Raw genomic sequence first — 27,363 nt, forward strand, 5'->3', positions numbered from 1 at the left:
GCTTTTTCTTCGAAACACTCTTCCAACACGCACAAACAACGATACAATCGCGCCGGCTCGAACAAAAACTCTTTCGTCGATTCGTAATCTTTGCCCACCAACCATTTTTGCGTGTTTATCAGCAGATCGTTTGTCATGTCCATGCGAGTCACGCCTTTAAACAACCATCGTTTGACGTTTTCTCTTTTGATAACGTTGCTAGCGGGGTCGATGGCGGAGCTGGGAACGTCGATCGACGAATCCGCCTCCGGGTCGCGAAGCGACCCGGAGGTGGGGCCTGCTGGCCCCATGCCGCCGCCGCCGCCCGCCGCCGCCCCCGCCGCCGCCTCTGATCCCAAGACATCAGCAGCGCCTTCATCGCCAGCGGGAACGGGAACGGGAGCGGGAAACAGAGGCGATTTCTTTCGACGAACGTTCAAATCCAGTTCTTGTCTGCAGACGGTGCAACGCTTGTTTAGCTTTTCGTCGTTCCGCAGCGATCGTCGTTCTTCGGCGCTCAATCTCAGCTCGGTGTGAAGCGGTTTCAACACCTCGATCATGTATCGCTGCACGCTCTTGGCGATCGTCACCATGTCGAAACATCTCAAATCGGAAAAGTCGCCTCCTTTTTCGTAAAGACACTCTTCGAACGCGGCTCGTCGTTCGAGTCTCAACCAAGGATGGTTCATCTCCGCGGGCAGTTTGCTCAACGGGCAACGAGACATGCTCTCTTCGGTGTTTTCGTAATACCAAGTCACCGCCGTGCGACGTTCGCCAAACAACGAACGAGCCAAAGGAGGATGAGTGCAAAACAGCGAAAACGTGTGACAAAAATATTTTTGAGAACCCAATTCTCTCGTGGTGGGAGTCGTTTTTTCGCGAGCGCTCTTCACCAGTTCCGTTTCCGTGTCGAACGTCATGAAAAACGGAGGAGCCACTCTCGAGCTGCCCAAAAAAGATTCGTTTTCTCCGTAATAGCCGTGTTTGGAAAAAGCAAACTGGGTCTTGGCGTAAAATCCTTCGCACGAGGGCGAATGGTTGCTCAAATGAGTGAAAAACAGCGAACACTTTTCGCACTGCTGCATTTTTTGCAAACGAGCGGTCGACTTTTCGTAATAAAAACAGTGTCGCAGAGTCAACATGGAACAAGCGTGCATGTGTTCTCCTCCTCCTCCTCCTCCTCCTTCTACACCTCCTCTTTCTTCTTCTTCTTCTCTCAAAAATATCTTTAACGTGTTTCTGTTTTGCAAACGAACGTTTGCCGCCTCTCGTTCTTCTCGGGTCGAAAACTTTTTGTGCTTGTCTCGTTCTTCGGAAAGACACTTTCGACTTTCGAACAAGCACTTGATAAACGCTTTCGTTTTTCTGACCGCTTTCCTCTTGAAACTCTTCATGTAATATATCGCGTTGTTGTTTTTTTCGCGATACGTCCACACTTGCACGTTGCGATCGAGAAAATAGTCGTCGTACGCAAAATCCAGACACGTTTCGCGCAAAGTTTCCAGAGTCACGAACGGTTTTTTGAGCTTTGCCAACGCGGCTCTTTGAATTTCGATTTCTTTTTCGCTCAGCCCTTCTTCCAACAGTTCGTAAAATTCGCTTTCTTCTTCAATGTCGGCGCTGCCTCCGTTCGTGATGTTGCCGTCTTCGTCGATGTCGTCCTCGTAACGCGATTTTAAAAACTCTTTCCACTTTTCTAACGAATCCACGTTCACCTTGCTCAACGTTAACGAAACGACTATCGCGGCGTAAAAACACAACCCTTCTCCGAACAACGGCGAATAATCCAAAAATGTTTGTTCTTTTTTCCACGCGTCAAACTCGTTGTTTTTGTTGTTGTTGTTGCCGTTGTTCTTCTTGTAAAATCGACGAGACTTTACAGCAGCAGCATCGGCAGCAGCGGAAGAAGAAGAAGTAGCACCGTTGGAATTGGAATCACCGCGTTGCCACGGTCCGGCAATTTCCCATCGATTTTGTTGCGCTTCGAGAACGAGGTTTTTTTCGCATCTCTTTTGTCGTATTTTTTCGTTTCGTTTTTCTCTTTTGATTTTCAGCTCTTCTTCGGTCGAGGCTTCTTTGACTTTTCGTCTTTTGTTTCGCTCTCTTTCGTTTCGTTTTTCCCTTTTGATTTTCAGCTCTTCTTCGGTCGAGGTTTCATTGTCTTTTCGTCTTTTGTTTCGCTTTCTTTCGTTGTCTTTCTCCCTTTTGATTTTCAGCTCTTCTTCGGTCGAGGTTTCTTTGTCTTTTCGTCTTTTGTTTCGTTTTCTTTCGTTGTCTTTTTCCCTTTTGATTTTCAGCTCTTCTTCGGTCGAGGTTTCTTTGTCTTTTCGTCTTTTGTTTCGTTTTCTTTCGTTGTCTTTTTCCCTTTTGATTTTTAGCTCTTCTTCGCTCATCAGATGTACTCTTTTTAAACCGCCGATCGTCGTCAGTTGTTTCATCACTTTCATATGTTTTTCTTGTTGTTGCTGTCGAACATAAGACACCGCTTCAAAACGAAGCAAGCACAACACGCTCCAACCGCTCCTTTTCATTCCCATCGATACGGCGCTTTTTTCCAACGTTTTTTTTTGTTGATTTTTCATCGAAATGTCGTACGATAACACGTTTACATAATACACGGGACTTTGGTAGTCTTGCAAACGAATTTGATAATATTCGTCGTCCACGTCGAATTCCACACCCAAACAATAAGCCATCGTAAGGTTGTATTCGACGTAATACGTTTTGTTAAAACACGACAAACGGTTCGGTTCCAAAAAAGTCTTTTCGTAAAGTCTTTTGATCGTCTCGTTTATTTTTTTTTCGATCGAATCGATCGTTTCGGAAGCTTCGTCGATAACAGCTTCGTTGACTATTTCGTTGTCTACGAAAACGCGTTTAGATTCGTACACCAATCTGTTTAACACGTCCTCGTTTTTAAACTCTTTTCTTTTGAATTTCATTGTTTTTTTTTATTTTTTCTCTGAAAAAATAAAAAATAAAAATATACAATATTTATTTAAAAAAAAAATCAACAGTTTTTATAAAAATCCATCACTTTGCGATTTTGTTGCGGATAACCGATTACGTTTCCTAAATACAATCCTTTTACATCTCTAACGCGCGACAAAGCTGTATACAATTGTCCCGGCGCAAACTGAAACGAGGAAAACACCACCAATTTGTCAAACGTGCAACCTTGAGCTTTGTGAACGGTCATCGCATAAGCTAAAATAAGCGGATAGTTTGTTCGACTAGAAACCACCGTTTCGCCTTCGTAATGTCTTTCTTCGATTTTTTCGATCGCGCTCGTTTGATTTTCGTTGTTGAATCTAACGTACACGCAACGTTCGTCTATTTTAGTTATCGTTCCCAACGAACCGTTTTGCAGCCGTTCGTTCAAATTTTTAACCAACATCACCATCGCTCCCACTTTTACTTCCAATTTTTGAGGCAGCTGAAACGAATAACCTCGAGCGTTGTAATCGCTGCTCGTAAACACGTGAGTTTTTTCGTTTTTGATCAGACTCAACATGTATCGATTGTGAACGTTGCATTCGGCGTTTTTAAAATAGAGTCGAGGCACGTTCAAAGGCAATTCCTCTTCGTAACGAGAATTGAAAAAACGCAGCGTTTTGCTCGACACCGTTCCGAGGCGAATTTCGCTAAGCGCTTTTGCAAACGTTTCGTCTTTTTGTCGTCTCGACGTTTTCAATTCCACTTTTACAAAATTCGCTTCTTTCCAAGTTTCGCTTTCAAAACAATAATTTCCGCTTACCGGCGATATTTGAAAAAAATCACCGCTCACGATCAGTTGCACTCCTCCAAACGGTTTATCGTTTCCTCTCGCCGCTTTCACCGAACCGTTTAAACGATCGAAATAGCTTCCGTCTAGCATGCTTATTTCGTCGACGAACAGCACTTCCAATTTTTTCCACGTTTCTTTTGCGATTTCGTTCATTTGTTTTTTAAAACCCCCGTTTCCGTCACCGATTCCTATCCCGCCTAACGAATGCAACGTGATTCCTTCTTCGAACAAGCTAGCGGCTATTCCGGTGCTAGCCGTCATACGACATTCCGTTCCGATCGATTTTAAATAACGATAGCATTTTCGAATCATGTAACTTTTACCGCAACCGCCGCTTCCTGTTAAAAAAACGTTTTTTTTAGCATCTACGTTTTTCATAAATATACTTTCTTCTTCTTCTTCTTCTTCTCGATGCCGTTGTTGCATTTTATTCCTCGTTTTTTTTTATTTTTTATTTTTAAAAAAAAACAAATCGATCTAAAATGAATAAAAAATCGATCTTTTTTATACGTTTTCGTTGTTGGTTCAGCTGTTCCGTGATGTCATATCGATATTGATTTAAAACTTTAAACTTTAAACAATGTTTTTATTGTAAACGTTTATATCGTTCCTTTGTTAATACGTGACGTATCTCTGACGTAACTGTTAAAGTGTACAAATTGTCATCTCGTTACGTTAATATTGGTTTAAACTTTGACCTATAAACATTGTTTTTATTGTAAATGCGACCGTTTATTTATTCACCTGTTTAAACCAATTTACCGTATAAATACGACGTTTTTTCGATAAAAAAAATCATTCGAAACCAAAGCGAACAAGAAGCAACAACTCTCATCAAGAAGAAGAAGAAAACAAAAAAAAAAAGAAATTTGGTTATCCAAACTTATCAGAAGCTACTTGCTACATGATTACAAACGTAGAAAAGGTAGTCAACGATTCTAACAACGGAGGAGTAGGTTATGTTCAAGCTTATGTTGTTCCTATTTTTCAACTGGACACTCTCACTTTGAACAAAGTCAATACAACTCTCGATCCGGCTTTTTACCAAAAACCCATCAGAGTGAATTTACCTTTGAAAGCGGATCGTCGTTGGACAACCATCAAAAACGGTATGCCTTCGTATTCTTTGTTAGAATATAAAAAATGCGTCGAAAACCACTTGCTTTTTTACAGAGCTGAAAAAAAGTTTTATATTGACGATCCTTCTGTCAAACGAACCATGATTATGAACAACGGCAAAGAACGTACCTATGAAATTCGCGATGAAATGGATATCTTTTTCGTTCAACTCGTTGACCCTTCCAATCCAGAAATCATGATGAAAATCATCAACGAATGCATCATTCATCAAAACGCTGTTTGGAATCGCGAACATAACGACAATCCTTGGAAGGCTAAGAAAGTAATGAAGGACGACTTTAACGTTCAAGAAATTCAAGCTATCGAATTTTGCATCGATAACACCGAAAGATTGAGAAAATTTTTCACTCCTTTTTATCCCGAGGCGGAACAAATTAACGCTGTCGATATCACATTGTAATTTTTTTGTTTGTTTTTAATATACATGAAATATATATGAAATGTGTTTTTTTTTCAGATTGTAAAAAAAAAATTAATAAAAAAAAATGACATTTTCTACTCGTTTGGAAGTATACGACGAATGTGTTTTTCATTCGCCCGACGATGAACAAAACAACGATCAAAGATGTAACCAAAAGGTGTTTTGGATTGACATTGAGTGGAATGATGAAGAATGGAGAGAAGAGTTGTATCGGTACGACTTGTCTCCACCACCACAGGATGATCCTTCGATTATTCGCAAAATTAAAGTTTGTTATCTTCACAATTCTAAAGAACTCGTTATTTTAGATCGCGAACTTAACAAATTTGATTACAAGTATCAAGGTCTTACTTTGGTTAACGCTTTGATGGCGTCTTTTAGCAAACAAATAGACTTGAAAGAACAAACGTTTGTAGAAGAACTCGAAAAACTCAAAAACGATTATGAAAGAATCGAAACGAGACTAAAGAGCATGCGCGATGAAATGTTTGACATGTTTTACTTTGGCAGCAACAGAATGATACCTACTATGATTGAGTACGGCTTGATACCGAGTGCAGCTACGACATTGAAAAATCCACCTTTTCGAGATTTTGATTATAAAAACGATCCTCACACTGTAACTCGTATCGCTTTTGAAGACGAATGCATAAACAAAGATGGAAACGTATCTTGTACAGTGTCGTATTTTTGGATCGATATCGAATTGAACGATAACGAATTGATTTGGAAAACGAAATTGTTCAATCGCATCGATGATTTTTTGGCCTTGAAATCGACAACGCCGTCTTTGGAGTCTTTGAACGCGGTCTCTTTTGTTCGCAAAATAAAAGTTTGCTATTTTAACGATAGCGAACCGCTTAATCTACACTATACGCTAGATCGTGCGGTGGAAGAATCTGATTATGAAAATCCCAAAAAGATGTTTGTTAAAGCGGTGGTAAGCTCGTTTAACCGACAAATCGAATTGCACAACGAAATATACGAAAAGGCGCAAGAAAAGCTCATCTCGCAAATGAAACTAATCGAAAACCAAATTCAAGAAATGTACGAAGATATGTTTTGCGAAAGCGAAATGATACAGTCGCGCGATTTTGAATACGACACGTGTTCGCAATGCAATACAGAAGAATACGGAGATTGGGACGAAATATTGGACGTTTTTATTTGCAACTTGTGTAAAATATCTAACTTGTATATCTTGCGTAAAAAATATAATATATAATTAATATTTTGTTTTATTTTAGATGAATAATAATAAAAGAAAAATAACAAATGCTGAAACGGATAACGAAGAAAAAAGACAGGTAAAGAAAATACCCCCTCCTTTGGTTTTACAACAACAACAACAACAACAAGTCGCTGTAGATCCTTACGCTTTGAAAGAAAAGGGTTTAAACTCTAATCAAAGATTGTCTTTTTATAACAACCAAATAAAAAAATTCTAATAAAAAAATCGCTCTGTTTTTTTCCAGATGATTGACTGTTTGTGCAAACGATGTGAAAAAAAACAATTTGAAAAAAAATCGCTAGAATGGAAAACGGATCGTTTCATGCATTACATTCGAAAAAAAAAAGAAGATATTCGTCGACTCAGAAAGATCGATCCGATTTCTTGCGATTGCACGTGTTGTCAAGTCGAAAAACAATGGAAAAAAGAAAAAAAAGAAACGCTTTTACAACTCGCAAACGATAAATTAAACGATTGGTTAAAAAATCACGAATGTTTTGCAGATTTTTACATTAAAAAGAAAACGTTCCTCGACGAATTGTTTGCTAAATACGACGTTTATGTTGTAGATAAAACGTCTTTATCTTATTGTAAAAATCACGCTCGTGCGATAATTCGAAACGAAGAAGGAAAATCGATGATTATTGACGACAATCCTTGTTTGTGTAAATTTTTATCTTGATTTTATATTGTTTTTTTAGCATCATAATAATAATGGTACGCATTCTTCATTTATCAAAAAGCGAGTTGCGAAAACCGAGATTGACCAACGTGAGAAAAATACCAAAGATGGAAGAATATCTCGTTTTATCTCCTCATCATACAGCTTTATACGGAATCAAACCTTATCCTTATCCGAGAAATGTTCACGTGAAAGATTACCCCCTCCTTAGATCGATCAGAGGAGATATTTACATTATTCAAAATGACGATGAAGGAAACACTGTCGATATCGATAACGATATTATAAAACGTTTGCCCGAAATAATGAAGAACGACGAAAAGAAACGAAAAGAAATGTGCGAGTCTTTGTTGAAAGAGGGTGTAAAATTAATTATATAAAAATATTGTTGTTTTTTGTTTTTTTAGTTATTAAAAAAAAATGAAATATCGAGAATTTGTTAATTTTGTTTCGTTACGCATTGGAATTGATTGGAAAAAAATGGGAAGAGAATTGAACATTCGTCAATACAATTTGGATACGATCGATTACGATTACGATCGAGAAAAATCATACGAAAAATCATACGAAACTATACGAAGATGGATGCGAATGAAAGGTTATTCCATGGAAGATGAAATATCAAAACATGAACGCGTTTATTGGAATCACATATTTACCTCAATAGATCGAAAAGATTTAATGTTTATTTAATTTATCTATCGTTTTTTTGTAATTTTTTTTAGATTAAAATATAATTACAATGGAACAAAAAACGTTGAGCAAGGAAATAAACGACGCCTTTGAAAAAGTTATGTTGTTTGGTCAACTAAAAATCGAAATCGATAAAAACGAAGAACATAAATCGTTGTGCTGTTGCAAATGTTGTTGCAACGAATTTTGGAAAATATATTGGAAAGAATATTTTGAAAAAATTATTTTTAACGTTGTTATGAAAAAATAAAATTTATTTAACAAATATTTATATATTTCTTTAGTACATACATAACAATGCAAAATGCAAAAGCTGAAAAAATTCTTTATCTATTGACAGACGTCGAATGCAAAATTAGAGTTGTAATGGACGAGAATAAAGATGAAGATTATAAAACGTCTGTCGAACGAAATTCAAAAGTTGCACTCGATACGTTTTACAAATTAAGCAGAAAGATTCGTCACTATATCGAATCGCCAAAAAATGATGTCGATTTAAAGGAATCATTACAGAAAAGCAACAAAATAGCCATGATCTATTTAAAAAAATGGAAGAAATTGAAAAAAAGGTTACACGAACATTACGCACACAAAAAAACAAGTTTTTCAATTTGCTTTGTTTGCGAAATATATATGGAAAAAAACTCTATTTACACAACAAAATGCTACACTTGTCGTATTTCTTTATGCTGTAGTTGCATACGTAAACATCAACGACTTCACCAAAACGAAAATGACGACGATCCGATCGATTTATCGTTATTCAATTCGCATTTATTAAACTCGTCTCATTGTTAAGACAGCAACGTTGATAAAACGCTGTTTTTTTTGTTGTATACGGTGTTGGTTTTATACGACTGTTGTTAATGGTGAAATTAGGTGAAACCGTAGCAATCCAATCGATAGCTAATTGAAGCTGTTGCGCTTTTTCTTTTCCAAAATATAACGCAAAAAATACAATAATAATTAACAAAATCAAACTTGTTATTTTATTTTGTTTTATTATATCCATTATTTGCTTAATGCAACTTTTTTTCTCGTTATTATTCTCCATTTTATTATTAATTCCTTTTTTTTTGAGCTTATACCGATATATATATATATTTGTTTTTATTCGTATTTAAACGGTTTTAAATATTGTATTTAGATGAACTGTAAAAAAAAATGCAACCACTGCTATGCTCGATTTAATCCTTACTCTACCAACGAATGGGAAGACATATGGAAATGCAAGCATCATTATTTGTTTCTCCTTTCGCTCGACAAAGAAAATTTAATACCGCTCAAGGAAATAACTAAACTTTTAGACGATACAAACAACGATCGAAACACAAACATTGGCGAAAGAGAAATCGAAAGTGCTATCGCTGTTTTTCTTCAAACAGCTGTAAACATTACCGATTTTGTCGATCGATTGAGATGTTGTGCCTATCTATGGGGCGTATCGGAACAAATTGAAAATAAATTTAATTCTATCGCAAATTCGACAGCATTTAAACGATTACAAAAAATACGATTTTAATATACATTGTAAAATATTTATTCTTTTATAAACCAATATTCGTAATGAACAGGTTTTATTCTATTTATTCGTTTTTTCTCTTTCATCTTTTTCCACCATCTTCTTAATCTTTTAAATGGATTTTTAATCGTCATATCTCGTTGTATTGATCGATGAAACGTTTGTTGATGTTGTAGAACTTGGTATCACTACAAATTTTTTTTTACTAGGTGATAATTTGTCTAACGCTTTCTTCACCAAATATCTACTAGCACTTTCAGTAAACGCCAATGGAAGAGGTGATAATATTTCAATAGCTTTGTTGGCTAATTCACCTCCTCCTCTCTGTCTTTTTCTTTTTGTCGCTTTTTTTTTCGTTGTTTTATTCTTTAATCCGTTACCACGATAAGGATAAGGAGGCATGTATCTTCTTCCGCTCATTTTTTTTTCAAAAAAAATTTATTCCATTAAGTAATATATATTAAAACTTTATTTATTATTTAGCATCATTATTTTTATCTATTTTAACGGTGTTTTTTTCTTCAATTAAATTGCTCAACTTATATTACTTAACACCTTCTTTTTATTTATAGATTAGAAAATAAAAAAAAATGGTTCTTGTTATCCATTTTTCAAAAGATCGAACGATCTGTCAACCCACGTTTCTCGAAATTGATCAACTTCCAAATGATTTGATTCATTTTTGGTTAACGACTGAACACGTTATTTCGTTTTCGTCTGGTGGTAAACTTAAAACCAAATGTGGCGACTATGGATGTAACACGCTTTATTTCACTTTGTCAAAAGACCAAGATGTGTATATTACAAAATACGATCAAAATAAAACGATCATCGATATCGAACAGAACTTTCATATGCAATACTTAGCAAATGAAAAAGAATATTATGTTTTCCACACAGACGAATTTTATTTTACCATTGAATGATATTTTTTTACGAATAATATGAATAATATTTATACGAATAATATTTACTCTATATTGCGATATAACTCCAACTCTTCCAGCAATAACGCATTTATATTATGTTATATATTTTGTTATAGATTAACAATAAAATGGTTCATGTTCTCTATTTTTCAAAATATCGAACAAACTGTAAACCGACGATTCTCGATATTACTCGAATTCCAAATGAATATGAATTAGATCGGCGTTGGTTAACAAATAATTACGCTATTTCGTTTTCACCCACCGCTTTAGTTGAAAACTATTACAGACACGATGGCGAACGAACTGTGTTTGTCCTTTGTTCAAAAAACGAACACGTTTATATTACAAAACATAACAATCTTCATCACCTTATCGATGTTGATGATGAATATTTAGATGAAAGTTTTGAATACAACGAATACGGAGCAGATGAGTATGCATTTATCTCTATGGACATATGTGTAACAATTGAATAATACTTTATATTTTAGATTAGAAATAATGAACGAAGAACAAAAAAATTTATAATTCTAGGAATTTCCCAGGGAATTTCCCTAAAAATATATTCTGTTAAGTTTAATAATTACACCCGTCTTATTTTCTATTTTACCTCCGGTTTTTCTTTTGTTTACTTTTCTCTGCATTTTGATTGGTTAATTTTTCTTTTGTTTACTTTTCTCTGCATTCTGATTGGTCAATTTTTTCTTTTGTTTACTTTTCTCTGCATTCTGATTGGTCGGTTTTGGACCCCCCGCAACGTTTTGTTTACTTAAGGGTCGTCGTTTGTTTACTTAAGGGTCGTTTTCTCTATATATACCGGTGCAAACGTTAATCTCTCATTTGGGCGAAAGCCCCAGAGGAGATCAGACGACGAAGTTATGCTCAAATTTTTTCCAAAATGGCGTCGAAGGAAGGTGACTTTGTTGTACATTTTATTTTTTCTTTATTTGTAAAAATGCGCGGTTTAGCGTCTTTGAGGACTGGGAACTAGTTATATTTTTAAAACGGTGTTTTTTTCATTATTTTACACGGTGTTTTTTCATTATTTTACACGGTATTTATTACGTTTTTAAACGGTGTTTTTTATTATATATTTTATACATATATTTGTTAAACGCATATTTTATTCATTTTTTCTATAATGGAAGCTGTTTCGGATGTATTTTTATTTTTCAGCTATTCTTTATTCGCACATTTGTATATAGAGTATGACAAATGTGGATCAGTCCGTCCGTCCGCACTTTCCTGATTGGTTGAAATTCATCACGTGATCATGACGTCATTTGTTCCAATCACATCATCGATGACGTCATCATGTCGTCACATTCATGGACGTCACAATCATGTTGGGGAGTCGTGCAAGCACGACGACACAACGTGATTGTGACGTCCATGAATGTGACGACATGATGACGTCATCGATGATGTGATTGGAACAAATGACGTCATGATCACGTGATGAATTTCAACCAATCAGGAAAGTGCGGACGGACGGATGCATCCACATTTTCATACTCTATATACACATCATCAATGCAAAAAGAAAATAAGTATTCGTGTTGGGAGTTTTTTTGAAAGATCTCAACTGAAACTTTGGCAAGTAATAGGTATTACTTATATTTGGACTCGTAGCGCCGGAAAAAGTCGTGGCCTTTCAGTAGAAGACATTCAAAAGGATTTAGAAATTGGTAGCAATAAAACTGTTGTTGATTGGAATCAATTTTGTAGAGACATTGCCGTTACTTATTTCCTTAATAACCGTGTGCAATTAGGAGGACCAGGTTCAATAGTGGAAATAGATGAATCACTTTTTTCAAGAAGGAAATACAACCGAGGTAGAATTGTGGAAGATCAATGGATTTTTGGTGCGTACGATATAGCGACTAAAGAAGGGTTACTCATTCCTGTAGCGCACCGCGATGCTGCAACCTTACTGCCCATCATCATACAATGGATTCGTCCTGGAACTGAAATATGGAGCGATATGTGGGCAGCATACCGAGGTTTAGCAGCGCAAGGCTTTCAACATGGTACAGTAAACCATACTTTACATTTTGTTGATCCCGCAACAAGTGTTACAACAAACAGGGTTGAGGCAATGTGGCAAAGAAGCAAAGCCAAATTTAAAGCTATGTTTGGGCCCACAAATCGAGAAATGATTCCCGATTATTTGTCAGAATTTATGTGGGCGCAACGTTTTAAAGAACATTCTTATTTTCACTTTTGGAACCAAGTTGTAGATGAATATCCCGTTTGAATAATATTTATGTATATTTTGTATATTTTAGATAAACATTTGTTTATCTAAAATCATTAATATATTTTTAAAAAAATCTATATAATCTGAAAATAAGAAAAAAACTTATTGAAATTCGAAGTTTTTTCAAGAAAAAAATACTTAAAAAGAAAATACATAACAAATTTCTCTATAAAATGTTTTAGCGAAATAAAAACCGGGCTATAAAGTTTTTTTAATAAATAATTTCATGTTTACTGCATGAATTATTAACTTAGTAGTTTTGTAAAAAAAGATGGCGAATATTAGCGTTTTTGGTATATTTTTTTGACACTTCAACATCAAATTAGAGAACTTTCCCTTGGTTTTCAGGTGTATGTTTTTATACGATTCTTAATCAGGATAAAATTCTCTATCATAATCAAAAATAAAAATAGGGGGGTAGAAAAGTAAATTAGCGCCGACCACACGATATTTATTACCTTTGTTTTTCTTGGTAGCCAAAACAAATTGTACAATTGACTATCAAATTGTAGCTACTTTTGTGAGTGAACGTGAAAATTTTGAAGCAATAACTGAAGCACTTGCCATCATAAATCTTGGAATGAAGACTTTCAACCTCTTTATTGCAAGACTGACTATTGCACTGCTGAGATACGTGCTCTGAAAACTATTTTTGTTGGTGTGTATTTATGCAAGAAGTTTAATTTCTCTTTTTATTTTTCATAGAATAAAATTATGTTAACATACCTGTAATGCATAAACTCATTTCTATTATTATTGCATTTCTATTATCATTGAAACACATTTATTCTGAATCCATATGTTTAGGATGAGAAGTTTTTACCTGTGACTTTCACAGAGAACAGTCTTTTGGATCGTTGGCTGATAAAGTCCTCCAGTGCTTGCTGTGCCAGAAAAGATGACATTTTGTGTCTCTTTAGATATATTGCTTGGTCAATAATATGAACAATTCATTTTTTGTACTTATGTGTTATATTGGCGTTTATTTAGACACCCTAAGTGTTATTTTTTTTACGAATATTTTTGGATTTAACTAACAGTTTCTTAATTACAAAATATATTGACTTTTTGGGAGGCATTCATGCTATTCTATTTTGATATGATATACAGTGAGGATAAAATGCTTCCAAATCCAACTTTTTCAGTTTTGCTATGAAGCATACTAATTCTTATGTAACATTTTTATGTAACAGATTTATTCTACTGTATAATTATCTTATAATATTTTCAGTTGTAAACAAACACATAATGTAAATTAAAGTTATGTTTCTACGGTAAAATTTACAATTCTTTGTCGTATTTAAATTACAAATAGTAAAGAAATAAATTAGCAACATAGGACATAGGTCGCAAAAGTCCATTTCAGCTTGGTACATAAAAATAAGAGTGTCATTTATCTCTCTGTTTAGATTGGAGATAGGTGTAGATGGAAACATCAACTTTTTTCCATTCATTTGTTTTGTTTCTTTTAAAGTCTCATCATTTCACTGTAATGCTGTCTGAAAAAAGAAAACTGTTAGCCAAAGAGTCAGAATATTCAACAATTCCATCACTAATAGGTTGATTTTGGTAACTTGTTAAGCAAAGAACAGTAATTTTCTAAGTCACAGGCTGCAACAAATCTTTAACTTCATTTAGACTGTTGCTTCTTGCTGTAATCTCCCAAAAACTGAATTAAAAAGAGCAGAGCTGATTTAACACTTGACAATCAATAATGCAATTGGAAACAAAAAAGCGATGGTAAATGTTGTTTGTTAATGGCATTACAAAAGAATTGCTTTATCATGAAAGTATTCAGACTTGACATATTAGTTCTACTCGGCAATGAGGCAAATATTTATCAACATTTCTTTTTCCTACAAGATTTTCATCACTTAAAACTTATTAAGAAGCTCTGATGTTTGAAGCTGTTTGGGAACATTTCGTTAAGCATAATTTTTATGCTAAACTAAATGTTCCCAAAGAACAACAAGGAAAGTGAATACTTCGCACTTAAAAAATCATTTAATTAGAAAATTTATGCACATTTAGCAAAAACTGTAAAATAAGATTTGTTTTTAGGAAATATGCAAATGTATTTACTTTTTTCTTCAAATTTCCATAACAAAATTGATGATAGATAAGTGTCTTTTCAAATTTGATATGTGTAGTCACCCTGCAGTTTCATCAGATGTTGTTTCTACTTAATTCACTATATGATTTTCGACTAATTAAACAAACTTTTACTAGCATTTTAAGTCACTTAAAGAAATTATTAATCCATATCTAACTAAAAAATATATGTGGGACTAAACTATTAGCATTCAAACTAGCAAGGCAAGCGATTTCATTAAACATAGTTTAAATTTAAATGCTTAAGTGTTTTAACATAAAGTTTTTCTATTTATTTTATACTAAATATAATAACTGGAGAACTTCTATCTATTAACTTTTTGAAATCACTAATAAGTCTCTAAAAATTATATTCTCAATTAAGTTTGTTTGTTAACAGTCTAAAATATGTTTTTCCTGTGAATATATACTTTTATATATACTTTTTAACTCCAACATTCTTTGGGGTTAAATGGGCAGCAAATTTAACAGCACTGTGGATACTGAAAAAACTGATTACCTTTGAGATGTAAATATAGATCTAATATTTTAGATTAAGTAAAATAAAATGAATTATGCTAGCTCAAAGTAGATGAAAACTTTATTAAAACAATAAAAAATCACAAGGAAAAAGAAAAAGTGAATAAAACCTTTCAAAATTGAACCTTCTGCTTCTTTAACTGATATATCTGACACTTTCATCTGACATCTTATTAGAATTGATAGAATAATTCGAAAATGGGTTAACACATTTGTGTGATATATTTACAGCACATAGTACTTTATTGGATAAACATGAAGTGAAATTTTGTTTAAATTATCTAGCTGATTGCGATTAAAAGGAAAAATACACATCTTTTTCTACTTTACACAGGATGTATGGCTGCCTCGTACTGTTTTGAAATTGCACATTAGTGTATTAGCACTTTTTTTAAAAATTGTTTTTGAAAACAGAAAAACAATCTGTTTTGCTATTTTTAAATGTTTTCAAATTATTCTACCACATTCTTTTATTATCGGAATAATTTTCGCATCAATTATTCTAAATTAGCAAGTGGACTTTGATCGCCTTTTGAGCGATACTTTTATCTGCTAACCCAATATTTAGGTATGTGCGTATCTGCGATTTACGGCACCGATTTTAAAGTTAAAATCTGTGACCATTTTTTCACAGCGTGCTCGAGGTAGGTGTCGTATGGATGGATTTTTCTCGTCTTTTTTTTAGAATTTTATTTTGACTTAGATAATATTTTAAAAGTAGAGTGTTGTAAGTTTATTGCAATTTGTTTTTTTTTTGCAATTACTAACGTTTTTAGTGATTTCATTGCTATTGAAAACTTCATTCCTGTTCTGGAAGTGAATTGACATTGAAGGGATGATGGGTTTTTTTTCTAACTTTTGAATCAATTTTATATATCTATTTTCTATGCACCTGCCAAATTTTATTAAAAAATAATGACACGTTCATATTCTATTTTTGCACGCAGTAAAGGTACCAAATATTCTTCTGTTGAAGAGGTTGGGGGGGGGGGGATTCAAGATTATGAACATTTTGTATATTTGACTTTTTTATTCAATAAAAAATTGTTTTTTTAGAAAAATGAAACTTTATTTAAAATATTGGTGATTTTTTTAAAGTATTCAAAACATGATTTACACACAAAAACACACAAAAAAAAACCATATTCTGTTATTAGTTGAATAAAAAAAATAATCGAGGCAAAGTAATGCGTTAAAAACTAAACAATGAAGTTCTATTATCAAACCACCGTAAGCCGAACGCTAATTTTTTAAGTTGGTTGCAGTTTTCTTAAGCATTCCTTATAATGAATTTTTGTCACTTAAATGGGCATAACTTTTAGTAGAATCATTAGTTTTTTATGAAATTTTCACCATCGTTATACTGATTGAAAACTCTTTACAATGATGTAGAATAATTAAATAGCTGAATAGTTTAAAAATTTTGTACACATACCTACAATATTGAATTATGAAACCCGCCGCGTTTTCGATTATTGAAAATCAGCGCTAAATTTCCACTAAGGTTTTAGATCACTGGAAATAAAATGACGTTTTTCGTTAAACTTCCAGTGAACTTCCAGCGAAGTCGTAAAATTTGCGGAAAACCCAGCGAACTCGGTGAATTTCCAGTGATCTTTTACATTTCCAGTGATCTTTTACATTTCCAGTGAACTTTCACTGGAAGTTCGCTGGGTTTTTTTGTAAGGGTATAGCTTCCGATTATTTTTTTATATAAAATAATGTCTGACTTCAAACAATACTAAACACTATTTTAACAAACAAAAGCAATGTTTATCAAAATTTTACATAGATTTTTGTATTTAGATATCTAACGTGTTTATTTTTATTGTATGCTGATCTAAACCCAATTCGTATCACCTCGTTTGTTTTTAGTTTGCTCTTGCATTTTTGTCTATTTATTGCTGTGAAGGCTTCATTTTAGATGATAGTACAGTTTACAAAGATATTTCATAGATACTGTGTGTTTAATATTATTTTTTGTTTTTTTAAAAGCGAAAATTCTTCTAATTTACGTTTTTTTTGTCTGTTTTTTTTCTCTTGTATTATTATTTTCATTGTTATTTAAGTAATAATGTGGGTAAAATTCCACTACTGGAACGTAAAAAAATTATCTCGCTTCATGAAGAAGGTTATTCTCAACGACAAATTGTCCAAAAAACAAAATATTCAAGGACAGCCATTAGAGAAATTATAAAAAAAATTAAAAACAGGGGATCTCTTGAGGATAAAATTCGAAATTGAAGACCTCCAAAGCTCACAAAAAATGACATAAAGTATTTAAGAAATGTGTCTTTGCGAAATAGGAAAAAAACCTCCAGTGAACTAGCCCAAGACATTCAGGCTGCGACTGGGACAAATGTTTCCTAGTCTTGCATTTGACGACATTTGCTAAAAGCTGGGTTAAGAGGGTGTGTTGCAGTTCGAAAGCCTTTACTACGTCGTGGCAATAAAGAAAAAAGACTTAAATATGCAAAACAGCATAATAATTGGACACAAGGAATGTTAAACCGTGTACTATTCACAGATGAATCAAAATTTGAATTGTTCGGTAGCAGAAGACGACAGTACGTAAGAAGAAGGGTAGGAGAGGCTTATCGCCCTGATTGTCTACATCCAGCAATCAAGCATGGGGGAGGTTCTGTTACAGTTTGGGGTTGTATTTCATCATCTGGAGTAGGTGATTTAATCAGAATTGATGGCAAACTGACAGGAGAACAGTATAAATAAATTTTAAGACATCATGCAATACCATCTGGAATGAGACTAATTGGTAATAATTTCATTCTACAGCAAGACAATGACCTCAAACATTGTTCCCGATTGGCCTAAAAAAATATTTACAGGACATGTGTGAGGAGGGAGTTCTCGAAGTAATGAACTGGCCTCCTCAAAGTCCAGATTTGAACATTATTGAACATGTTTGGGATTATTTGGATAAAAAAAAGGCTGAATATAACCCCAAAAATGTCGAAGAATGTTTTCGAATATTATTAAGAGAGTGGGACAATATTCCAGAAAATTTCATTACAAATTTATATGAATTAATTCCCAGGAGATTCGCTTCTGTGATCAACGCAAAAGGCGGACATACTAAGTATTAATTGTTCTTTCTTTTTGTATCATATTTTATTAAATTATTTCTAGATATTTTTGTTTATAATATGTGTCTATAAACCTGATTTTTTTTTACTTCATAAGTCCTTTATATTTTTACGATAAAATCAAAAATAATTATAAACTTATGGTGGGCTAAAACTTATTCACAGTACTGTATCTTACCTTGTTGGTCAAGGTTATTCTCATGCTTTTATACCACATAATATGATTAACAGTTATAAATGTACTGGGTTTTTTCCCTTTCATGAAAATGACTGTATTGCTGATAAGCCAATAGTGGATATTGAAGCTTGCGTTTTTAATAAATTTATTAAAGTTAAAACCACTCCTAGGAATTTACCATCAACATCAATTGTTTCACCTAAAATAATACAACCTACCCAAAAGCCAAATTAGGAAAGATAACTATTACAAAAAAGTGTGAGGAAAAATCACATATTTTAACTGGTAGACATGAAATGAAAGTTATTTTATATTTAAAATCTAACAATAAAAATGTCCCCAGCAAGCACACAACGTTGAAACAACGTTGAAATAACGTTGATCAACGTCGATCAACGTTATTTCAACGTTGTTTCAACGTTGTGTGCTTCCTGGGTCAATAAAACCTCTCCAAGATAAATAAAACCAATACCAAAACAGATCGTTTTTAAGCTAGAGTCTTACACAAGTTTAAATGGTGAAAGTTATGATGAAACTGATTTTGGAGTAAATATACTTGGTAATGAACTAGAAAAAGCAAACAAGAAAAGTGAAATAGTTTCACAAAATTTTAAAGTGGAAAGAAATACTCTTTGCATTATGTGGCAGAAGTTATTGAAGTTGTTGGTTTAGTTTATAAAATTAAATATCTTAAGAAATCAGACGAAAAATTTACACCCGATGAAAAATATTTCTGATTTGGAATTGATGATATTAAAATAAAAGTTATACGACCATTTGTTTTGTTGGTCACGGATCATCTAGACATCACTATCTTATGTTTGATTTTGATTTGACATCTTTTACTGTACAGTAATATTTAATATACTATATTCTTTTTAATTTATAATATACTATATTCTGTATACTATATACTACTACTATTACTACTATATATATATACTATATTCTGTATACTATATACTACTACTATTACTACTTTATACTACTATATATATATATATATATATATATATATATATATATATATATATATATATATATATATATATATATATATATATGTATAAAAATGGTGTTCAAAATTTAGATTTAACAAATTGCCCATTATCGAGATTGATCCCGCCCTTTAGAGGGGAACATTGGTGCCTCTGTATCTCAAGAGCCTCACGGACCTTCCGATCAAATGTTTTTGTCTCATTTCTAATTGTAACTAGGCCACCAATTAGTATACCAAATTAAAGAATTATATTTTTGCTCTTAAATCTAAAATGATAATAACAACTATTAGGAAACATATTTAGTACAACTCAATCGCATATGAATTTCCAACCTCAAACCTAACCATCTCATGCAAACAGCATCCAACTAAAAAAAATGTGACTGAATCGAAATAAAACTGACCATTGATGTCATTTTTCTTTATTTATTTTAAAAAATATTTAAATAAAGCAAAGTTGTAAAGTTTATGACCATGGATATACTTTAAGACACCATCCTATGTACAAAAAATCTTATTTATAATAATTTTCCTCATTAACAGCATTAAACGGCAACATTTTTTTTTTATTATAAAAGGAATTTTAAAAAAACAATGAAAAGCTATGACTTTAACAAGCGCTTTGACACTTAAATTTAAAATCTTTCAAAAAGTGGAGTTCATTGATTTGTGCACTGAACAGCTTATAATGATTTTATCTACAAGACTCCTTGAAAAATGATGTTGGTATCAGTGGCAATAGTAGAGTTAACAGTCTACTTAAAAGTAAACTCGTACAGTAGATTTTTTTAAATAAAAAACGATAACATTTTTTTTTTTTTAATCCATTAACTTTTTATGCGCTAGAAGGCAGTGTATACATTGCATGTAATAGGAGAACGAATTAAAGCATTTTTGCTTAAAAAATAGCAGTTACCCAACAAAGTACATGCTTAACTCATTAAAAAAGAAAAGGGGTTAACCGCGTTATTGCATAAAACCATCCGTGCGGGGTTTAATTATTTTAGAGACCTTTTTAAACTTTATTCGATCAGAAAAGCTGACTTTTACTTTTACCAAAAGTTTGTTTGGCAAGACAATTTCTGCGGTTTACAACAAAAAAAAAACGAAACGACTTGTGCAAATTAAAAAGTTCTGATATTTATAATGACAATTATTTGGAAATATAAGCCACTCAAACAGCTTTGCTCGTTTACAATACATTAAATGAAAAGGCCTTTTTTTAATTTTTTTAAAAATGAGTAACCGTTCGCTACATTATATAGATTAATTATCTAACCATGGCCGTACTATCGTAATTTTACTTTAAGTCTTCTTTATTTATATTATAAGAGCTGTTTTTAAATAACTTAAACTTAGTTTATTTTATTAAAATGTGGTTATTTTTAAAATTATGCTTCACAATGTATTTTTCTTTTCATACAATATTATTTTTAGCCAATACCAAATTTGAGCTTTTAAGTATAGAAATTATTTGTAATTTATTTTAATTCAACTGTTTATTGCTGTTATTGTTGACGTAATCCTCCAAAAAAAAAAAAAAGTAATTAAGTAGCAAAAGTTTTTGTGGTTATTATGACAAGCTGATTGGATGACGTATTTCTCAAAAGTTTATTAGACGAAGCTCTGTTTAAACTTTTTTTGTATGAATTTTATGAGTTGCAAAATTAGATCATTTTGTTGATGTTGATTATTGTTTAACACTTCGTGTTCAGTCTGACGTATTTCACAAGTTCAAAGTGCAGTTTTCCTTTTTTTGCGTTTGATAATTATACTGCGTTTTAAAAGTTGTATTTTCGAGAGACTCGTTTCAAAGCCATCTCAGATAAATTCGTCTACAAAAAATTATTTCTTCAAAAAAAGTGTCTAATTCTGTCTATTTCTGTTCTATTATTTTTTTCAAATATTTTAGCTTAATCAATCTATATAAAAATAATTATGCGTGACGTTAAATTTCTTACAGCTTATCTTTATTTTTCATTTTCACATTCATTTTCATCTGCATACATGCCATGGATATTCAATGGCACAACACCAAATATTAAGGAGATCATTATAGGACGCTGCAGCCAATATCAAGAACTTAACTTCCAGAATCGCAATCCAGCATTGTACATGGACGTTGATTGCAAGCAAGTGTGGGATTTATTCAACAACAGTTTCTCTTATAAAGATTCCTGTCGCAGTAGTGAAATGAACGAAACTAGCTATGATCTGCTCTTTAAGATCATCAATAACAAAAAGCTATTAAACAATCAGGTTGATGTTTTTATTTTTTCTTGGCAATTTTTTTTTATAGCTGTAACTGTTAGTGTTGATCGTTTATGCTTAATAAGTTGTGTTAAAGTCATAATTTATTTCAAATTCATTTTTTAGGCTATGTTTTGGTCAAATACTCGTCAAATAGCACACGAATATACCTCAATAAAAAGTACTTTTTTCACTCTCGAAGATACATTTGCTGGGTATCACAATAAAGCATTGCATAGTTTAATTTCAATTAATTGTGTAAAAGCGTAAATGACTTGAACTTTTTATAAAATTTTTACTTTTTGTCAGCTAAATAAAAGCATTTTTTAAAAAAATGAAATATAATACTTTTTCAAGCTACATTGCTAATAATTTGCTGTGGTGCGGCTGTAAAAAATGTGCAGATGGAATTAACTACGAAAGTTGCAGCGCCAGCTGTTCGAATAATACTCTCAACTCCTATTGGTCGAGTGCGTCAAGACTGGTATGTCGCAATCTCTTAAGGTGAGTTTCCACTCATCCGATTTTGCTACAGGAAAGTAAAAGGAAGGGAAAATTAATCACGTGAGCGTGCGCAGTTTGTAATTTAATTTTGAAAATTAATCACTGCGCATGCTCAAGTGATTAACTTTCCCATCCCTATCCTTTTCCCGTAGCAAAATCGGATGAGTGGAAACTCACCTTTAATATTCCCTCGGTAATAATCTCTTCTTTCGACTAAAGTTTTTATTTTGCTCTCCACAAAAAATGATTTCTCAATAATTAATTTTCGTTACCTACACTTTATTCAAATGTAACTTTTAAAGATTTAATTTATTTCAAATTAAATAAAAACTTTTTCCTTTTTGAGGACAAATATCAATATGCACTGTTTTATTCAGTTTGCTTTAAATGCTAATGGAACGGCGTATGTGATGGTCAATGGAACCACAGATTCTGGCCTCACTGCATATTACACAGGCAGGTGGGTGAAACTCTTCATAACAAGTTCTAAAATAATAAAGGATCAAATATACGATGAATTAGAAACTCGTTTTATGTGATTTTTCAAACCCAATAGAAAAGCTGTCTACCTTTCACCCAATAGAAAAGCGACCTTGTTTGGTGTAAAAATACGTATAAAATTTTTAATCGTGATTCCAAATATTAAAGACACTTAGCAGAACAACATGGATAGAGAGCTTTTTTTCTTGTTTTTTAGTTATTTCGGAAGAATAGAGTTGCCCATCCTGGGAAAAACAAAGCAGGTAAAACGATTGGTGGTGGTAGTGGTCAATAATCTAGATACAAAACCAAAGTAAGATAAAATCTGTTTTTAAAACTTTGTTAAATGCACAATTGCATTTTTTATTTCATTAAAAAAATATTTCAATTTGTTTATATTATTAAGTACGAGGAAAAAAATTAAAGTTTAAAATTGTTTCAAAATAATACCCATTTATTATTTTTTTTTTTTTTTCGCCAAAATCAAATATGAAATTGTAAATTTGATAGTTTAGAAAGATTACAAATTTTAGGGAAAAATGTGGTATGGGTTCATTGAAAAATTTAGTCCAAGATGCTTACAACTTTGGCATAAAGGAAGTAAATTGCATTGATCAGCCAAAGTAAGCGCTGAAGAAATTTTCATATCTCAACCACTTTTATACAAAGCGTTTCAAATGATAAGTTTTCTTACTAAATATTCTTGTTTTCAGATATTTGCAAAAAATGTTTATCATTTAATTTTTTTAAACCGTACTTTGTTAAAGAGACGCGATTTTTCTACTGTGTGCTAAATACCCAAATGCCAAGCAATGTCTTTCAATGTCGAATGCAAACACGCACAAGTAAGTTTTTCTTTTAAAGGTTTTATTTTAATTTTGTTTTTCTACTTTTATTAAAACTTAATTTTTTTGTTTGGCTCAGATGGATGGGTTCTTCAGCAGTAAAAGTAGCTTGGACGTTGGCAATTTTCGTTTCGACTTTCTTTCAAATTTTCCTTTAAAACTACAAAATATCATAGGGTAATTTAGAAAAAAAATTGTTTTTGAATTTTGTGGTAATCTTGTCGATGTTTATAAATTTTCTAATTATGATATGCTCCTCAGTTTCTTTTTTTTTTGTGTGTCAATTAAAAATCAAGTATTAAGTTTTTCGGGGAACTTTTAAAGACCTGTAACATTAAATTTTCTCAAGTTTACACCTCCAGGGTAAGGTTGTATACTAGTTACTGACCAGGATGACTAAATGCAAGTCAACTAAGCTACCTGTTAAGAGCTTCACAGGGACGGATTTAGATGTTTCGGGAACCAAAATTCAATTGAAAAAAGAGCTGTTCAAAGATTCATAGCTTTAATTTTTTTCAGTATTTTGGTAGAAATGGTAAGACCTATTAGCGTACGATAGCAATCTTTTCGTCCATTATTACCGTACGCGTTAGTAATTTAAATAAGTTTTTTTCACATGATACCTTTGAAAACAAAAAGTTTGACGCGCCTTGAATATTTTAACCAACACAATTATTGCTTCTCACACCGCCATAGCTAAAATATAAAGTGCATAACAACTAAGCATCGGCGTTACCGCATCGGCGGTAAAAATGCGTAATTACTGCGGTAATTTTGAGTAAAAATGCTTGATACGGAAGTTTACCACTTTTTTATCACTTCTTTATCACTTTTATCACTTTTTACCGGTTTTTGTGCTGTTTACCAAAATACTGAACGAGGATTTTTTATTACTAAATTTTACGTTTACAGTTTTAAACAAACAAGTTATTGATAAAAAATCAATGATCAAATATTTCATCATCTGTCTCTAATAAAGTATTCGCTAGCTCAAATGCTCTGTACTTTTTTTTCTCATTCCTCTTCCTATTCGACTTTATTACATTACTTAGTTTTGCTTCTTTTCAAGTACTACTACTATTTCTTTGTTGGAGTGTCATTGGAATAGACAAATGAGAGACTATGAGTTTGGTATTCACCTTGAGTACTTTCATACCCTTTTTGTTGACCTAAAGTCCTTTAACTCTCTTGAGTATCTAGCTGTAGCTGTTGTTGCACTTTAGGTTCAGGACCAGTTCTGATATTTGACTTGGAGAAGCCTTTTCAGATGCACCTCTTTTTTTAGTTTCAGTTTGACAAAAAAGAGTAAATTTTTACGCTACTTGACTCATAATTACCGCTTTTACTAACTTTCATCATAAATTACCGGAATTACCGATTTTTATTGTCTTTACGAAATTAAGTGATTAAGCTGTCTCAAGATTGCACCAGTGGAGTTAATGCTCACTTAAAGTGTTTCACTGTCATTTAGTATGTTTTAAATCTCAGTTATTTTGCGTAAATGCGGTAAGATACGCGCGAAAACCCGGAATTTCTTTGTAAAATTTGACATTTTTTGATGAAAAAAATATATTTTGAATTATTCAAAACACATCAACGTGTCTTGTGGTTCATGTATTTACTATTTATGAATGATCTATAATTGAAATATTGTAATTTGCATTCTTTTTAACATTTATAATTCCACTATCTTCTTTCAGATCCTACTACCCGCTATTTTTTTACCAGATGCAAAAGCTGATAATGAAAATAAAGAGAAGAAACTTCAAGTAAAGAGGAATACACAAGCAGAGGCTGATAAGTCCAGTACCATAAGAGGATATTTTGGGCCTAAATAAAAAATCAAACTATCAAGCATTTTGTTTTTATTAAAAAACAAAAGGCTTGATAGCTTCCCCCATGGTGCATCATCAAGCCGCCAAACAAAAAAATGAACGACTTTACTTAAACCATTAAGTGGCCTTCACAAAGTGCGCAACAGTTGAAATTTGATACCATCCTAATCCTAGCACTAGTCCTCTCTAACCTCCCGTTTCAAGTTATTGAAACTGCTGGCTTCAAAATGCTGCTGAATTATCTTTGTCCACAAGCCAACCTAAAAAAAATCCAACCACCTTATCCAAATACAAGTATCTAATGATTTATCGCAATCTAAGACGTGATGTAAAATTGCGAATTTAGAGACATCCCGCGTTGCGAAGTGGTAGCTCTAATAACAGATGGATGGGTTACAAGAAATGGTGATCCCTTCGCCTCCCTTTCATTGCATTGTGTTGCCAAAGACTTTGAGCTCAAAAACTTATCTTTGGATTGCCAAAACTTCATTGGGAGATCACACCCATTGGCAGAAGAAAAAAATTACTCTGGCAAGCTCCAGAAAAACCCTTTGGTGGGAGCAATTTTGACACTTTCCTGATCTCAAAACTTTAAAAACTGAAATCATCCATCACCGTCCGGGGAAGAAACTTCATTTTTAAATTTTTGCTTTATAAAAAAAAGCAAATGACAGCATTAAAAGTTTTTGGCATTTTTACAGCAGCAGTAACCTTAAATTTTCATATTGTAAACAATTAAAAACATATAATCTGGTTAGAGAAACTAATGAGAATCTTAAACTGCAAATAATTTCATTTTTATTAAATCTGAGAATAAGCAATTGTTAATGATATACATTGCTCTTTTGTTACGTTAATTTTAGATATTCAGTATAAAATTTTTCGATCATTAATTGAATATTGTTTGTCACTTCCATGCAGTAAACTAACCAAAATTAAAAAATAATTTTTAATTTTGAAACTATTTAACTTTTAACAAACCAAGGAAACAGCAATTACCATTTTTAAATTTATACTGTTTCTCAAATTTTGAACTGTGTACTTAAAAAATCTACATTTCAGTATTGTTATAGAAAAAAAGAATAATTTTTTCAGTTTCTAAACCTAAATTGAAGAAAAAGCCGAATCAGGCCAAATCACACAATGACTGCAGAAAAACCGTCTGTTTTCTCTGCATGAGAAAGAGCTCAAGGTATTGTGTTATTTTTTCTTTTTTCTTTAATATTTTGATTTATTTATAAAATCAATTGAATATTTAACATAAAATTCTTTTGATATACATTATCTGATGAGCTTTATGTAATGTTTTCAGAGTTCTCATAAAATCTGATGGATGATGTGTTGAGCATACTTTCATACAGTCTTGATTTTGCTAACAACAGAGTGCCTCTTGGAATATGTGATACTTGCCGAATTACCATAGGAGAGAAGAAGAATTCAATTTACCACATCTTTTTGAGCAGAAGTCAATTTACCACCTCTTTTTGACTTCACACCTGTCAAAGTTCGACAAGAGACAACAACTGACTGCCTAAATCTGCCAGGTTGGTTGATTGAAAGTTTTTGAAAAGCACCCACTTGAAGATCAAGAAAAATTGGAAACAGGCCAAACTCAAAGAAGATGAGTGAGACAGTTGCTTTTTGCTAGAGTTAAAAAAATATAATGACATCACTATGAATGTAATACAATAAAGACAATAATGTGATGTAATGATAACTTTCAGGTTCATCAAGAGCAAAAAGACTCTTTGGTGATGGTCCTATCTTGAGCACTTGTGCAAGTGCAAGTGCAAGTCAACACAGGCCTGTCAAACACAAACATGAAGTTTGCTTCAACCATCCATCACGTGTCCAAGGGTCAGATTTTGGAGCCTAACTTTCATGAAAAA

At 32.7% G+C, this 27,363-nt stretch overlaps 3 protein-coding genes across 3 annotated transcripts; 2 read left to right on the forward strand and 1 right to left on the reverse strand.

Annotated features, from left to right (window-relative positions):
- Positions 1–2,989: 2,989 nt before the first annotated feature.
- LOC149892359 (uncharacterized) lies at positions 2,990–4,078 on the reverse strand. The gene has a single exon (XM_090078123.1). The coding sequence runs from the start codon at positions 4,076–4,078 to the stop codon at positions 2,990–2,992; it is 1,089 nt and encodes a 362-aa protein (XP_089934249.1).
- Positions 4,079–11,882: 7,804 nt separating this feature from the next.
- Positions 11,883–12,644, forward strand: LOC149892360 (uncharacterized). Its single transcript, XM_090078124.1, has one exon. It carries the CDS (start codon positions 11,883–11,885, stop codon positions 12,642–12,644), a length of 762 nt encoding a protein of 253 aa, XP_089934250.1.
- Positions 12,645–21,243: 8,599 nt separating this feature from the next.
- Positions 21,244–23,850, forward strand: LOC145198660 (ADP-ribosyl cyclase/cyclic ADP-ribose hydrolase-like). Its single transcript, XM_090079462.1, has 8 exons — positions 21,244–21,819; positions 21,937–22,025; positions 22,168–22,294; positions 22,692–22,774; positions 23,012–23,107; positions 23,328–23,417; positions 23,562–23,639; positions 23,719–23,850. The coding sequence occupies exons 1-8, from the start codon at positions 21,499–21,501 to the stop codon at positions 23,795–23,797; spliced, it is 963 nt and encodes a 320-aa protein (XP_089935588.1). The 5' UTR covers positions 21,244–21,498; the 3' UTR covers positions 23,798–23,850.
- The last annotated feature ends 3,513 nt before the right edge of the window (positions 23,851–27,363 follow it).

The sequence above is a fragment of the Hydra viridissima genome, unplaced genomic scaffold (genome assembly GCF_058129835.1).
Source record: "Hydra viridissima isolate aposymbiotic clone 2 unplaced genomic scaffold, HvirCarnegie_v1 scaffold_2, whole genome shotgun sequence".
Classification (NCBI taxonomy): domain Eukaryota; kingdom Metazoa; phylum Cnidaria; class Hydrozoa; order Anthoathecata; family Hydridae; genus Hydra; species Hydra viridissima.